At 42.1% G+C, this 17,520-nt stretch overlaps 1 protein-coding gene across 14 annotated transcripts in view; it reads left to right on the top strand.

The window, feature by feature from the left end:
* MBD5 (methyl-CpG binding domain protein 5) overlaps nucleotides 1-17,384 on the top strand; it is a 413,679-nt gene extending 396,295 nt beyond the window's left edge. For all 14 annotated transcript variants that reach the window (XM_089916847.1, XM_089916845.1, XM_089916843.1 and 11 more), the window contains 2 exons: nucleotides 478-553; nucleotides 3,523-17,384. In XM_089916847.1, the coding sequence (XP_089772973.1) occupies nucleotides 478-553; nucleotides 3,523-3,594 (148 nt within the window). In that variant the 3' untranslated portion in view covers nucleotides 3,595-17,384. The remainder of the gene's footprint in view (nucleotides 1-477; nucleotides 554-3,522) is intronic.
* Nucleotides 17,385-17,520: the final 136 nt, after the last annotated feature.

Below are 17,520 nucleotides of genomic sequence, written 5' to 3'. Positions count from 1 at the left end.
GTTCAACTCCTGAAGCCAGGAGCTCCAGAGAGGGTAGAGGGAGCTCCCTAGTGGCCAGAGCCTGAAGTTCAGAGCCCTTCCTCTGGCCACACAGCCGGACCGCCTGCAAAAGAGACAAACCAGAACAAAAGGCAATGCAAAGCAGGCTGGACTCTAAGAGGACAAGCTACATCTGTGGGAAAAGAGACCTGTGGCCCAGCTTTCTTGCAAAATCATCAGACTATAGAAGAAACATGTGGAAGGGGAAAGAATCCATTTTCCCCAATCATGTGTTCAATTTTTCTTCTGTAGTTATGTGACTATCATTAGTATTCAGTTGTGAGAATCCCAGAGTGTTTTGTCATCTGAATTGTCAAATGTAAATATAAATTGACTTTCTCTTGTGGAATGGGTACTTCTGTTCTCTGATTAGGGAATTACATTGAGATTTTGTTTCTTTAATTTATTAATCTGGTGTGTTGTTTTCATTAATTCCAGAAGTGGAAAGCTAAATAACCATTTAGAAGCTGCTATTCATGAGGCCATGAGTGAACTGGACAAAATGTCTGGGACTGTAAGTTAATTTATTTTTCCATTATATTGTGTTTCTTTGGGAATAAGTTGTATTATACTTTTTGGTAAAGTCCCTTAAGTACTGTCAAGCCACTCACATAGCAATACTAAATTACTAGGCTCAGAAAAAGACTGATATCAGAAAAGATTAAAAATAACTTAAGAAAAAATAACCTAGTGGTATTAACTATGTTTTTTTCCTGAGATAAGTACCTTTTTTTCCCCACATAACATTCTTTTAAAATGTGAGCAGCAAAATATTGAAGTTCAAATCACGGCTTTTACATTTGACTTTCAGAATAGCAGTGATCATTAGTGTTGCCTAAGTATTCAGTAATATAAATTTCACTCTGCCCATAAAACAAAAAGGGAAACTGAACATAGGGTCAAGATCAAGAGTATATAGACCTCTCACTTCCTTTCTACTATTACGTAAAAACATAAAATATTTGGCCCAAAATTCTGTTGTTAAATTATTTAACACTATAACCACTGGTTTTAAAGAAGTAGAGTCTACTTTTTCTTTACATTTTTTTTGGATGGTGCATATAATAGTGTTGAATGTGAGAAGTTTACTCGTCATTCTCTAATTTATATATTGGCTAATGTAAATGCTCAAAATACAATTTTGATAATCTCTAATAAATGTGAATTATCAAAAGCTACTCAGCAATGAAAGGTAATTTACTTTTACTTGACACTGTGTTAAGAAGGTTATCTGAATCCTAACAGGTCGTCTAGTGACTATTGAATGACAGAGATAAGTTATACGTTCATAGAGTGTTGGGATTGGTATGGACTTTAGGGATTTTGTGATCCGACACATCATTTCAAAAGTGGGTAAACTGAGGCCCTGAGATGTTAACTTTCCTGGTAGAATTACAGGAAAATTCTGGAGCGGAGATTATAAACTCAAACGCCTTCTAGGGCCAGGCAAATAATATCATTAAGTAAAAGGGGTCAGGTATGAGTAAAAGAGCAATTTCAGTGGATTAAGAAATGCCAACCAAGATGCACTGGTCAAGGTAAGCTGTGTACCAAGTCTCAGTCTTAGAGGCTCAGCGCCATAAAGATGGTTCCTCACTTGGGCCTCCTGGTTGAGGAAGGGCTTGCTCCACACCATCATTCAGGGGCTCAGATTCTTTCTGTTTCTAGTGTCCACCCTTCCCTAGGGCCTCAGAGTGCTCCATTACATCCTTTGCATCCAGCCCAGCAGGGGAGAGAAGACTGTGTACACAGAGGACACCAGGATAGGTTTTATGGGCCAGACCCGAAAGCTCATCACTTGTGCTAACTTTCCACTGTCCTCACCCAAAGGCCATCATGTGGCCTTTTTAATTCAAGGGGACTACTAAATGTACTATACACCGTGCCTGCTCAGGAAGAAGAGAAATGGGTTTGGCAATATCTCGCTAGTCTCTGTCTCAGGACATTTGGCCTTTGTGGCCAGCAGGCAGTCAGCAGTGCTGGGGACCCTGGCAACTTGGGGGCTGTGCTCTGTCCAGAAGGAGCTCCTGCTTCCATGCTGCAGCACATCTGAGCCATGTGAGGAATTGTGTCAGTGTTGCAAGATCTTCCCATTTTTCATGAGATGCTACAAGTCTAGAAGTAAAATTTCTCATTTTTTAGTGTTGCCAACTATTTTTGAAATATTAAAACACCATATAGCTAAATAAAATCCCTTTCCAGGCCACATTTGATCCACAGGTTACTAGTTTGCAGTCTTGAATAAAGGCTTCTTTCCTCAATTTTAAAAAGGTTTCAGTTGGCTCTTTATCAGAGGCTAGTGGTTTTAAAGAATGTATGTGGAGGGGTTAGGAGGATGAAGCAGTGTGAGAAGCTCATAGGTGTTATTTTTTAAAGTTTTCTGTATTTGACTCTGAATAGCACTGGCCTTTGCTTTTATCTAAACATTACCTTTAAAACATGCATTTGAGCCAACTTGTAGTGGATCTTGAGAGCTGATTCCGCACATCCCTTCCTAAGTCTGAGTTCTGTGGCATCCCATTGGTAGCCTGAAATTGGCTGTGGTGAAAACATGTATTATACCACAGAGATTGGCATAGGCTACAGTGGGCTTGTGTCCCTCCACAGGGAGCTGATTGTTAAGCATTTACTACACCATTGCCTTGGGCGCATCCTGCCTTTCCTGGGTCCTGACCTTGCCTCCTCCTATCTGTATCACAACAGCCACAATACAACGTGGGGCACCTCATCACCTCCCTTGCGCTTGTCCTCTGCCCCTCAAAACCATACATGCTGTCTGATACCTGGGAACCAAGTGCTGCTGCTGCTCTACCACATTCGATCTGACGCACAGCCCTAAATGCGGCTAGTTTCCGCATTTGTATATAGAGATGAGTTGTATGAATTGCTCTTCCCAGGCTACACAAGCTTAGATTTGCCAACAGATGGTAGTGGTATTCTGTTTTCCATCCGATTCTTCTCCTAAGTAAACCTCCTTGGGCTGAGTTGTGAGCATGTTTGTATTATCTTTGACCCTTCTTAGCAGTTATAAAATAAGTACAGTGATGAAATAAAGAAGAAAATATGTTTAGTATATATTTATCCACTTTTCCAGACTTCAGTGAAATTAGGGAATTCAGGGAATCTCTGATGGGAAACGTCTTATTTTTGTCTTAAATGGACAACGGGGGTAGCAACTGCAAGTCCCATTTCCCACATTGATTTTTTTTTCCAGTTCCTCCTCTGTATTCCACTAGTTGGGGGGGTGGGTCCACAGAGTGTTGCTCTGCTTGTTAGTTTCCAAGATTTCTCATCCTCTGTAGTGACTGTGGGCACGCTGTGATCTGGGCCTTGGTAAAAACTTTAAATGCCTCAGGATAGCAATGATAGAAAATGAGGGCCAGAGTCTGTTCCCTACCCTGTTTCTTTGTCGGAAATCGTATGGTGTTTGTGATTTCAATCTCTGTTGTTGTTGTTTCTTTTCCCCATCTCTTTTATTTCCAGGTTCACCAAATCCCACAGGGAGACAGACAAATGAGACCCCCCAAACCCAAGAGGAGGAAGATCTCCAGATAACAGGGACTACTCCACCAATGCGCAGTGTTTATTAAAGGAATGTGCACAGATAGAGCTGTATATAAGTATTGATATAGCCACTGTTATATCAATATTTATACTATGGCAGATGGTTAACACCGCCACAGGGTGCTAAAAGAAACAGCGATACAATATTTTTTTTTTTTTTTTGGATCAGGAAGGATAATGAATGCTGGAAAACCAATCAGAATCCCTGAATGATGAGAGTGATGGTCAAGAGATTACTGAGAAACTCTTTTTCTATAATACTAAAATTGTGATTATAAGAAATAGTCCAAATGTTTCTGAAGAATTTTCCATGTTGTATATAGAAAATGCAGAATTTCATGGTGATATCAAAAATGTAAATATTGTACAATATTGTCATGTACAAGCATACCTAATGCACACTTTATCTTTTATTGTACAAAGAAATAGTGTACAAAATTCTTTGGTTTCTATGGAGTACACCTACCAGAGACTACAAGTGTAAAGTGATAAATAAAAATACAACCTAAATGCTTTTCTATGATAATGTAAGAGATGCTGTTTTTGTATTTAACAGCAGAGAAAAGGCATGATAATGTATTAACTGAATTATGACATACACTGCACACCACTGAGTGTCCATTTATATTGTCTGTTTGGAATGAACCTTGCCTGGAAGCACTGGACTTGATTTCGGGTGTCTAGGAAATCGAAACCTTGCAGATTTCTAAAGGGACAAGGGCTCACAGGTCTAAATTAAGAATTCAGAAACTGCAACCATTTGTTGCATATTTTTTTTACCTAAGTTTTAAAGTAGAGTAGGTTTTATAAAAAAAAATCTTAGATGGGATATTTTACTCAATCATTTCTGTAGTTAACATTTGATAGCCACCTCTTGAACTAGAAAGCTTATGCTGCACCACCACTGACGCTCAGAGTTGAGGTTTTTTTGCAAACAATACCTGACAAGATAAAACTTTCTGTTTCCGTACATGGAGGCAAAGCCCCACTTTGAAACCATTATCAGAGGTAAGGTTGATTATAATTCAGTTTTTCTATAGCAGCAAAAATAAGTACAAATCATCAAAGCAAGTTTCACATCCATTCATCAGTATTACTTACACCAGAAGTTAAGGTGGCTTATGAAATTATTAGCAATGGTAATTTTTTATCAGTATTATGTAACATATCAGATTTATTTTATTTAAAGAATTATTTATACCATTAATAGATTCTTATATATATTAATGTGGCTGAAATGTGCAGGTTGAATCTATTAACCAAATTATTTATATTATATTAAGTAAAAAAATGTGAAACAAATGTAGAGAGAAAATACTACACTGCAAGTATACAAACCTAAAACTGTGAGCCATTGTAAAGTACAAGGTTATTAATAAGAAATGTAGCACAACATAAATATCTTTTTTTCACAGTTTTTGTGGTGGTGGTATAACCCTATCTCCCAGGCAATTGAGCCAAGTTTCAGGCCTTCAGCCTGAAATTGATTGGATTGGATTCAATTGATGGGTTGTCAAAGGAAGGGATCCCTTATCTCTTTATTCTTAGAGCCACCAGCCCCACCTCCAAACCCTTAACCCTCGGGAGAGCACTGCCTCTTCCCCTTGCCTGGGATTCCCTCCACAGCCTACTGCTTCGGCTTCTGGGAGGCCCTCCAATGGCAGGCTCTGAACCCGTTAAATGCCCACCACGTCGCTTCTCTTCTCTCATCCACCCCTCCAGCTCCTCAGTCCCATGATGTAGCAGAGTTCCAGTCACTCAGGAAAAAGGAGACCAAGGTCATTCCTCTGTTTGGTTTCTCGGGGCCACAGCACAGAGCGCTGCACCTGGGCTCACTTTTGATATCAACAGCTTAGTTCTTCTCCCAGGTCTCCTGTGTCTCTCTGTCCTTTCCATTCCCACTCTCACCCCTACCCACAAGCCTGATGGAGTGCAACTGGCTACACTGGGCTTCATGGCCTGGAGGCAGGAACCCTTCCTTCTGGGGGTAGGTTGAGTTTGTCTTTCCTGTCATGGCCGGATTGCCTGCCTGGTCCTTCCTGCAGTCACCTGAAGTAACCTTGTGTACTTTAGTTGACTATTTTTGTTATAAGTTGATGTATTTGGTATGTTTAAACCATTAATGTTGTCCTTTTTTTTGTACCAGTCTGCTTTTCTACTGTTTTGTCTACACGGTTGTCTTTATTTACAGATTCACAGCGTATGTGTGTTTGCGTATTGGGTGTGTCTGCGTGTATGTGGGTTTTTGTGTGTGTTGATATGTAGAAGCTTTTTTAGCCTTTGCTTTTTTGTCTTCAGACTGAGTTTATGTCTGCCAAGACTTCTTTTTGATATTTTAAACTAATTAGGTTTCTGCATCCCTGACCCGTGTATACTTTACATCAGTAGACCATGTAAAGTATGTTTGTGCCCATGATTTCACTGGTTGCTTATGGCTTCATGTGGGTGCTAGGTATTGTTTCAGTCCACACAGGTTTGGTTTTTTTTCTTTTCCTTTTTCTGTTTTTTTTTTTGCGGTACGCGGGCCTCTCACTGTTGTGGCCTCTCCCGTTGCGGAGCACAGACTCCGGATGCGCAGGCTCAGCGGCCATGGCTCATGGGCCCAGCCGCTCCGCGGCATGTGGGATCTTCCCGGACCGGGGCACGAACCCGCGTCCCCTGCATCGGCAGGCGGACTCTCAACCACTGCGCCACCAGGGAAACCCAGATTTTTTTCTTTTTTTCTCTCTTCTACAGTTCTATGGTTTCATGTAAGCAGTTAATGTAAATATTGTTAGCATTACATGCAGTGCTGTAACAGTTTTTTAAATGTTACACCTACTTTACAATTTAAAAAATTGGTCATTCGTACTTGAATTTTGCCCACAGAGCCATTTCATTCTCTTTGTACTAAAAGCCAGTTCATTTTTTTAAAATGAAGGCTAGCCCTTCTACATTAGTACATTTTTTTATTCCCTAAAATAAACTTTTTTTTTCAACAATCTGAGAATGGAAGCAGAATGAAAAAATTTTGCTCCTTTAAAGAACTGCATAGTCCCTAATTTTATTTTGTGCCCTTTAGAAGTCTTAGGAAGCACAAGGAGAATAAATTATACCTTTAAGTGTTTTTTTAAGATTATTTCAAATGAGTGAAATCTAACTGAGCAGCACTTATTTAATCTGTCTTGTTTGTAGCGTTAAAAGCAATCAGGGTTTTTATTTATTTAAGGAACATTTTTGGTTTGTACTTTTTAGTCCTATTGTGCATGTAAATTCTTTGAGAAGAATATTCATCCCTTGTGATATCGTGGGCCACTTTTAGTCTTTTATTTGAACCCTGACTTTGAGTTATTTGCTATGTCTGTTTTTTAAGTAAACACAAGCTTCTTTTTTGAATGTTAACACTGCAGAATTTTGGGAGGAGTGGAGGGTGGTTGTTCTACTTTCTGTAAGTTTTATGAAGATTTTCAGCTGACTTATCCCATGAGGTGATTCTTTTTTTCATTTCAGACCATGATAACATATTGTAGTTAACTTTGGTAATCTTCCATGCAGTTTGCAAAGTTCCCTTGTAAGTCACAAGTGGTTTCGCATTGAGATTTTAAAATCTAAGATGTTTAAGATGCTGGTGACATTGCTCTTTCTGAAAAGAAAGCCAAGATTCTAGACCTTACTGAAAATCTGGTATCTTGTTTACTTTGCCCATTTATGCCCAAATGATGTAATGCAAGACTCAAGACTTTTCCATGTAGTGTATAAAATGAGTTATGCATTACTTGACTCATTTGGGGACTATGAACAAATACTATCAACCAACCAGAACTGTAATACTGAATTATTGTTTATCTTTTTCTTTCATTCACTCTATCACATTTGCATTAGCCAAAGAGATAAGAACATTAGTAATTCATATGTGTAAACAACCCAGAAGTGAATATTAAATCAGTGAGCCAAAAAGCAATAAACAACTCAAGCATGGGAAATCCTGCTAACAGTGGGCAGTCTGATATAGAAAAAATATATAAAAAACATTATCTTCAAATATGAAAGATTAATTTGTATCTACTGTAAATATGTATTATCAGCCTTATCTGCTTTTATACACACTGTGTGTGTACCTCAGTGACCTTTTATAAACCGGAAAAATGGTTGATTTAATAATTTGTTATGTAAATACAAAGTTGTCTATAAATTGGAAAATTTGATGCCAGATGGCTTCACAATATACAAATGTGTTTTGTAACATCATGCCTTTATGGATTAAGTATAAATACACTGGATTGTCTGTGTAGAAGAGTAGCAATTTACATTTCACCTGCATATCAAATGGATATTTTTGTCCAAATGGTTATACTCTTAGAAAAAGAAAATGACCTGAACGGTTTCAATGTGAAAAACAAATATGGTTTTGAATTCACCAAAACTCCTTTTCACACTCAAGAGTCTATTCAGTTCCACACGAAATGCCTTGTATTATGATATTTCCATAGGAGATTCATTGATTCAAGACTGGGATCTACCTAGGAAGCCTCCCCAAACTGAATAATTCTACTTTAGAGACAGGCTGTGCATCTTAATTTCTAAATCACAGGCAGGGGAGGAACCACAGCCTTCTTATTGCTTTTTAATGTATTCTTTTCTGCTTTGTTTTCATACATCATGGAGAGCACCACACAGACAAAGAGGGCCTAGTTCTGTGCACCAAGGTATCTACAGAGTGTCATCTCCACTCAGAGCTCCTTGGCCTCAGCACTGTTGACATTTTGGGTGAGCTCATTCTTTGCTGTGGGGCCTGTCCTGTGTATTCTAGGATGTTTGGCAGCCTCCCTGGCCTCTACCCACCAGATACTAGTAGCATCCCTTCCAAATTGCGACAATCAAAGGTGACTCCAGACATTGCCAAATATCTCCGGGCATGGGAGTCGGGGGCGCAGGTGGGAGACAAAATGAGATTCGAAAACCATTGCGTTAACGGAATCAGTTCTGGAACATACGTCTGTATAAAATATGGGCATGTTTTGCATGCTGTAATCAACAGGAAACTGATTCCTAGATCAAAATCCAAAACAAAATCCATGCCAAAGGAATGCTTCTCAGTCCATGTTTAAGGAAGTGAATATACTAGCTTCAGTTTCATTTTGAATGCACTTGACACTTTTGATCATAAGATTGACCCAGGACAATCCTGTTTTGTTTTTTGTTTTTGTTTGTTTATTTATTTATTTATTTTTGGCTGCGTTGGGTCTTCGTTGCTGCGTGCGGGCTTTCTCTAGTTGCGGTGAGTGGGAGCTAATCTTCGTTGAGGTGCACAGGCTTCTCATTGTGGTGGCTTCCCTTGTTGCGGAGCACAGGCCCTAGGCACACGGGCTTCAGTGATTGTAGCACGTGAGCTCAGTAGTTGTGGCTCGCGGGCTCTAGAGCGCAGCCTCAGTAGTTGTGGCGCGTGGGCTTAGTTGCTCTGCTGCATGTGGGATCTTCCCGGACCAGGGCTTGAACCCGTGTCCCCTGCATTGGCAGGCAGATTCTTAACCACTGCGCCACTAGGGAAACCTGGCAATCCTGTTTTGAGAACTCCTAGGTAGGGCTTAGAATTACCTAGTGTGGTTCAGAGTTTGCAAGAAGACTGGTGGGCCACTTTGGTGGAAGGCTTCCCGGTGATAGTGCAGCTGTCTCCCTTGAGTCAAGATGAGGAATGTGGCTAAGTGTATGTATGTATGTATATATCAATCTTTTTTTTTTTTTTTTTTTGCGGTACGCGGGCCTCTCACTGTCGTGGCCTCTCCCGTTGCGGAGCACAGGCTCCGGACGCGCAGGCTCAGCGGCCATGGCTCACGGGCCCAGCCGCTCCGCGGCATGCAGGATCTTCCCGGACCAGGGCACGAACCCGTGTCCCCTGCATCGGCAGGTGGACTCTCAACCACTGCGCCACCAGGGAAACCCTCGATCTATTTTAATAGCTCTCTACATCAGCCTGGTTCAGGTATCTGTAGTTTTTGTGTGATCCTCTTTGAAGTTCTGACAGAAACAGTTCAATAGATCTTGGAGATGTCATTGATACATTTATTAATTCAGTAAACATTTGTTGAGTCCCACTCTATGCCACAACCTATATGCAGCAATGTGAGTAAGGCAGACCCATTTCCTGCCCTCACAGAGCTGCTAAGGAGGAGACCACTTAAACATGTAAGTACGATAAAGGGTGATAAGGGCTGGGATAGGGTACACATCACAGGCCCCTGACCTAGTTTAAGGGGAATGGGGGCTTGAGTGAGGGTCAGGGAAAGATGCATCAGAATTAGACAAATGAGAAGTGTGTGCCTTGTGGGAGGTTAAAGGAGAGCTTTTTACGGGCAGAGAGAAGGGCTTGTATGAGGCCTGGAGGTTAGAGGAAGCAGGAAAGAAGAGCGGCTAAAGTGCATAGTGCTAGGGGGAGTATGGAGAGAAGTGGGGCAAAGAGCAGAGCGGGGGTCGGGGCATGTCCTGTCAAGACCGCACTTTAGGGAATTCCCTGGCGGTCCAGTGGTCAGGACTCCATGCTCTCACTGCTGAGGGCCCAGGTTCAATCCCTGGTCGGGGAACTAAAATCCCATACGCTGAACCACATGGCAAATAAATATATACATAAATAAAAATAAAAATATTAAGAAAAAAAGAGACTGCACTGTCACGTGACAGTAATGGGGACCATGGCAGGGATTTAAGGATGGGCGTGATATGACCAGGTTTGTGTTTTAGAAAGATTATTCTGACTGCAGGTGAAGTACAGGAAGTTGGAAGGGGACAACATCAAGTGCAGCATTTTATTTTATTTATTTATTTACAAATTTTTATTTATTTTTGGCTGCGTTGGGTCTTTGTTGCTGCACGCAGGCTTTCTCTAGTTGCAGCGAGCGGGGGCTACTCTTCGTTGCGGCGCGCAGGCTTCTCATTGCGGTGGCTTCTCTTGTTGTGGAGCACGGGCTCTAGGTTGCTTGGGCTTCAGTAGTTGTGGCTCACGGGCTCTAGAGTGAAGGCTCAGTAGCTGTGGCACACGGGCTTAGATGCTCCAGGGCATGTGGGATCTTCCTGGACCAGGGCTCGAGCTCGTGTCCCTTGAATTGGCAGGCGGATTCTTAACCACTGCACCACCAGGGAAGTCCCCGCAGCATTTTATTATTTCGAGGTATAGCTGATTACAAGATTACGTTAGTTTCAGGTATACAACATAGTGATTAGTGATTTGAAGATTTTCGTGGAATATACTCCATTTAAAGTTGTTATAAAATGTTGGCTATATTCCAGGTGCAGCATTTTTTAAAAGGAAAATTTTTAAAAGATCTGAGCCCACCATAATTCTTCATATTACATTTGTTGAGCAAGTTCCATCCCAGTCCTGAGGTATGTACATAACTATGTGTAAATTCACACTAATAGTCATGAAGAAATGCTATTCAGTACACTCACAGTTACTGCCAACAACATGATTCCCTATGTCTCTCACACAAATTAGTGCTCTATTGGTAGAGCAATAATGTTTCTACTTTGATGATCAGAAGTTGGGAAAGTTTGAAGTCCCAAAGCATTCTGTTAGATTGTTAGGAAGCAAGGCCTGCTTCCCAGAATGCACAGGTAAGTATAGGTCAGGTCCAGGCCCTCGGCACCATCCCTTCATCCTACACACCTCACTGGAAAACAGGAAGCTGCAGAGGACTATGCGAGATGTCAGAGGTACCAGGTGAGCACCAAGGGTTATGAAGGCACAGGAAAGCGGGACCACAGGGAGTCAGGGCCCAGAACAAGGCCATCTGGCTACAAGGACTTCTGCCCCACAGCAGGGGGGACCACAATGGCCTTTCATCATCCATTCCAGCCAGTGTTTATGTACATGCCCTTCAAAATATCCCCAACCACAATTAGTCACCTCCTACATTCAATGAACATTGAACTCGAGGGCTTTTGAAAGCTAATTATCTGTTTAAAAAAAAGGGGGTGGGGGCAGAAGCAATTCTATGATCCAAATGCCAGGAAATAGCCCTTCTCTCTAGCACAGGGTCCTGTACACAGGAAACGGAGCCTCAACAGAGAGCCCATTATAACGTTTACAAACTGGTCCTTGGAGGGGGATTGTCTACATTGAAATCTAGGCTGTACCACTAAATAGTTGTTTGACTTTGGGCAAGTTACTTTTTCTGTGCTTAGCCTCCAGGTCTAAGAAGGAGGGATAATAACAGCACTTCCCTCATGGGGTTGATGAGGGATAGAATGAGATAATGCAGATAAGCTCTTAGTGCTTGGCACAGAGCAGGCACTCAGGGACTGTTTATTGTTAAGCTGCAGTTTGAAAGGTTTAAATTAGAAAAGGGAACTTATTGCCAGGGTAAGCTGTCAGACATAAGGAGCAGTTGTGTGTAGAGTTGCTGTCTCCCCAGGAAGCCTTTTAAAGGTAGAGTGGTTCCCCTGTCCAGGGCAAACTGCAACACAGAAGCCCTCTCTGGTGCACCCTGTCCAGCCCAGTTTCTGAATCTCCTTCCCGGGGTGTTTCTCAGATGAATTCCGTTGTCTATAATGCCACATGCGGAAATGGACCAGCAAAATGATGTCCCAAGAAACTAGTCTGGAAAATGATTTCTCCAAGAAGTGCATTGGCTGTGGTAACCAGAACAGAAACGGAACTTCAGCCACAGAGTGAAGTTAGAACCGGCTCTTCAAATAAGTAGTTCAAGATGTGAAAAGTTTAAGCAATTTATAATCAGTCAAAGCAGAGGATGCAGCGTTTAGAACAGGGAAAGGTGTATTTGACTTGAGAGACTGAAATTTGGTGTCCTTATTCTTGCCCCTGACTGGCTCCGTGAATTAGGACAAACCCCTGAAAAGACTCTGGGGCCAGACTCCTAGGGTGTGAGGCCAGTCATTCAGTGGTGGTGTGACCTCAAGCAAATTGCCCTCTAAGTGCTTTAGTTTCATCATCTGAAAGTGGGGCTACTAGAATCATAACGTTGCTTGAGGATTAAATAGATTAATCGACATGAAGCCCTTAGAAGAGTGTAAGCTTGGAGTAAATGCTATGCAAGTCTAGCTATTGTACTGTTATTACTGTTAATAATAGAAGTGGAGCCTCACTCAGTTCCTTCATCCACAGATGGGAACGACGAAGCCCTCACTTATCTTGAACCAGTCTTCTGGGGGTAATCACTTGAGGGGGTCATGCTCTTCACATGGAGCCATTTATTTCTCTTCCCTGATTTCAACATAGGTGCCTTTGGACCAAGCAAGTGTCAGGAAGTTCCCCAAACATTTGAGAATATGGAGGGTTGGAAGATGTTCATAACTCTCCTAGGATGAGCCTGTCCTCAGACATGCATGAAAATGAAAAGAGATAAATACACGGAGGCATGCTTTTAAAGAGGAGAGGAAAGAACTAATAATCTGGTAGTATTTTTCAGCGCTATTAAGTATTACTATTTGTTTCTTACTTGGAAGTTTATATCTAAATACTATACCTAGACTTTTTTGTCTAGGTACAAAAAAGTCTAGTTATAGTATTGAAGTATATGAAAAATACTTCTAAGACTGTGAAGCCTTAGGCACATCTTGCTAAAAGAGGGGGCAGAATTTGTCAAACACTGGTGAAAGGAGTAGGTTTAGCTGAACACTTAGTTGCCAGGGGCAGGGCCTCTCCAGGGTTTACTGTCTTCCGCTCCATGGGCCTCTGCAGAACACTGATTATGGGGAACGTGGCCAGGACGACTGGCCCCCCGGGGCTTTGGTCCCTGGACTGTGACTGAATCCCCCCAGAACATAGCTCTCCCCGCCAAGTTAATCTTAAATAGCTTTCATGGTCAGGGAGGATATCCTTAGGAAATCTGAGATCTGTTACAGTTTCTGTCCCCCTTTTCCAATCAAATAGGCATCATCTACAATTGGTAGGTTCCTTCAAATTTCAAAACAATTTGAGGAGGTTAGGAGCCTGTGATTTCAGGCTGAGTCTCATTGTTCTGGTTTATTTGGCACAGAATGGGAAGCAAAAATTCACAGGAGCCAGGAAAGAAAGCATGCAAGGACTGGTGTGGAGTAATATACCGGCTCTCTCTGGACAAGCCATCTGTCTGAACAAGAGCAGGCAAAGCTGAAGAGAGATTGTTCCCCCACCCCACCTTTCTCTTGGCTTCCCAGCTCTTCCCAAAGGTCCAAGGTGATTACGGAGCAGGTGAGGCATCCTGGGAGGAGGAGAAAGTGTGTGCACTGTGCTTCTGTGCTTTGTAAGGCAACCAGGTTAGCCAAGAGATCAGGCCATATAGCGATGGCCATTCTGAGGAGCTCATAGCTTTCTGAGCAGAGAACAAAATAAAAAAGAGATGTGGTTCCTGCCTCAAAGAATAACTTTCCTTGTTCTGAAGCAGTGGTTTCCAAACTTTATTATCAGAAATTCCTATCAGTATAATAAAAATAAAATTGGGGACATACTATATATAAGTATATGTGTGTGTGTGTGTGTGTGTGTGTGTGTGTACTATGTGTACTACTGAATTAATATGTGTATTACAAAACACCCAAAATAAAAATTAGGAAAGACTGAGATGAACCAAACAGAAATAGAAATTTTTATTTTTTCCCTCTTTCTCACCCCAGTAGATTATCTTGCACTGTGCCTGGGGTGCGTGCACTCAACTTTGGAGATCACTCTAAGTGATGAAATACTGGGAGGTCATGGCATGTTGCTCCAATACCAGAGGCAGCAATGGAACCAAACCATCAACGGGAGCTCCTTGAGGAGGGACCCAGTTTTTCTTATTCAACTTTCTATGCTCAGTTCTAATTAAATGGTAGGTAAAGAAAGAAGAAAGGAAGGAAAGTGTCCTGAAAACCTGATAACTGATGTGGAATCCATGTTTTATATTAGGTTATATAACTAACCTTGATCTTTCTATAAGCTCAAAGCATCTATCAAATCTATCTCTCTGGCTGTGAGACAGGGTCACCTTCTCAGGAGAGTTGCTGATCCATGTGCAAGGGCCAGACTGTAGGCCCCGCACTGCTGCTCCCACCCTTGTAGAAGTGAGAGGACATGCCAACGCCATGCTCACATACCTGGGCCAGGCACCCTGAGTGTGTGCATGCATGTGTATTCTATACACTCCCAGCCCCAGGAAAGTTCTGGAGCTTTCTTGAAAGAAACTCAATGTGTGTGGTTCTAGGCAGCTCATTTATAAGGTCATAGTATTGTAGAAAAGGAGCTGAACCAGGCTGTAGTCTCAGCTCTGCTGTGTGACCTTGGGCAAGTGCCTTAACATCTCTCAACCTGAGTTTTCTCATCTGTCCTGAGGGGAACTGGTGTCACCCTACCTGACCCACAGGGTTATCATGAAGTTCACATGAACATGCTTATGAAGGTATTTTGCAAAGAATGCAAAACATAGTACCTTGATGTCATAAGGTATTTAGACTTATGTGTTAAGGTCTTTTCAAGGCACAAAGACAAACTTTTCCTAGAAATCTTGGAGTTACCTATCCTGGGAAACTATCTCTTGAGGAGACCAGCTCAGAGGGATACTGGCTCATAGTAGATTTCTAATCTGAACCCAGAGTTCTGGAGGCTTCATAAGCCTAAAGAAGAAACCAAATGGACAATGGTGACTCCCATAAAGCAATTTGGGTAGATTTCCATTTTTCTAGATAATGCCAAGATTTCCAAGGGAGGAGATTTGTCTGTTCATTTCTTCAATAAATATTTACAGAGCATCTTATCTCTGAGATAAAGGCCCCTTCCTCAAGGGCTCTTGTTCCTGAAAATGAGAAAAACTTGTGAACAATCATTGCAATACACTGACAAGAGCCACAAGCCAGGTGTGACTTACAAACAGCTTTGGGTACTACTGGGAGGCTTAAATATTGCGGAATCAGGTAAGTGACTTATGGAAGTCCAGGAATTCAGGCATTACCAGGAGAGGTAAAGGACATTCAAGAGAGAGAGAAAGAAGTACAAAGGCCAGGGGCTGGGTGGGGGATGGAAAGAGGTAGAGAATAGCGTGGTTTTCGGGAACTCTGAGGGATCCAGTAAGTCTTGAATGTGATGTCCAGGAAGGAGAGAGGTAGACCATAAACCCAGAAAGTAAGCAGAAGCCAGCTCATGGTAAAAGTGGGGTGCCAGCAGGTCTTTTAGGCCAGCAGAACTTGGAAAGCCATTCAAAACATCTTAAACCAGATGAACGACAGCCATCCATCTATACACATACCAACAAATATTTGTTGTGCACTTAGCATGTGCCAGCACTATTCTAGGATACAGTGGTAACTATGGCTGCCATGTGCCTACTCTCACAGGATGGACAGTCTAGCGTCAAAGATAAGAAATTATTAAAGTGTAATGAGTATTATGTTGGCCATAGGAGTCTATGGCACCACATAATGTTGTTTTACAAAGGCCACTTGTCAATATGCCTAAAAATGAGGCCACTTAGATGATATGTAACTCATATGTTGTTCTGTAACTATGACATTCACCCATGAAAACAGCTAGGAAATAATAAAGAATATAAGTGGCAAATCGGGTCAAGATTCACCACTGCTATATCCACATCACCTGAGTGTGCCTACCCCAGGCTCAGCTAGGTGGCTATCATCTGAGGTGTTGGTTGCAGTCAGATGGTGCCTGCAGAGTCATGATGAAGGCTTCCTCCCCACATGTCCAGTGGCTGATTGATGCTGGCTGTCAACTGGGACCTCAGATGGCACTGTTAGCCAGAACACATGGCTTCTCCATGTGCTCTGGGTATCCTCACAGCATTGCGTCTGGGTTCTCAGAGCAAGTGTCCCAAGACACATTGGAAAGAGCAAGCGGGAAGCTGCACTGCCTTACTAACCTAGCCTCCTAAGTCACATGTTTTTGCTTCTGCCCAATTCGTTTGGTTGGAAGCAAGGCCCTAAAGCCAGCCCATATTCTGGAAGAGGGGAATTTGACTGCCTCTCCTGATGGAGTGACAAAAATTTGCAGACACATTTAAAGCCACTACCTAGGTTTTCAACAAAATATGTGATTGGAATGTATTCTCTTTGCTGGTATAAATATTGCTAAGATAAAAGTAATTGCTAATATTTGGGGAAAACTTATGTGCGAGAAACAATGCTAAGCACTCTACATGTTGTGAAAATTAAATGACATACCACTCCCCATCCTATGGGACAAGTACTATTATTTCCCCATTTCATAGATCTGGAATCTAAAACTGAAAGATTTCAGGTAATTTGTTTTTTTTTATTTTTTTATTTTTATTTATTTATTTTTGGTTGTGTTGGGTCTTTGTTGCTGCACGCGGGCTTTCTCTAGTTGTGGCGAGTGCAGGCTACTCTTCGTTGCAGTGCTCGGGCTTCTCATTGCGGTGGCTTCTCTTGTTACAAGCCCGGGCTCTAGGTGTGCGGGCTTCAGTAGTTGTGACATGTGGGCTCAGTAGCTGTGGCTCACAGGCTCTAGAGCACAAGCTCAATAGTTATGGCGCATGGGCTTAGTTGCTCCGTGGCATGTGGGATCTTCCCGGACCCGGGCTTGAACCCGTGTCCCCTGGATTGGCAGGTGGATTCTTAACCACTGCGCCACCAGGGAAGCCCCTAATTTGTCTGTTTTACCCAGATAGAAAGTGGTAGCCCCAAGAGAGGAGCCCAGGTGGGCTCAGGGTCCAAGCACTTATCCACTAAGCCAAACTGTCCCGTTTCCTCAAGGCTCATATATAAGATGAAGTTCAGGTACTTGAAATAGATTTCTCCAAGTTAATGAGTGAATGTATAACCGTATCCAACCACACATGAAAAGCATATTTGTACAGTTCATAACAAAATGGAGAAAATGTCTTCCTGGTAGCTCTTATGCGAAGGTGGCTGGAGGAAGGAGGTTGGCTTTAAAAGAAAGATGCTGTGATAATCCTTTTGTGGAGTAGAAGGGAGATACCCCAGCCACGTTGCAGGGCA

The sequence above is a fragment of the Delphinapterus leucas genome, chromosome 8 (assembly GCF_059928025.1).
Source record: "Delphinapterus leucas isolate spDelLeu-1000000601 "Yukka" chromosome 8, BTC_Dleu_Yukka2, whole genome shotgun sequence".
NCBI classification, from domain to species: Eukaryota; Metazoa; Chordata; class Mammalia; order Artiodactyla; family Monodontidae; genus Delphinapterus; species Delphinapterus leucas.
Note: the sequence above shows the minus strand (reverse complement) of the source record. Positions and strands in the feature narration are given on the sequence as shown.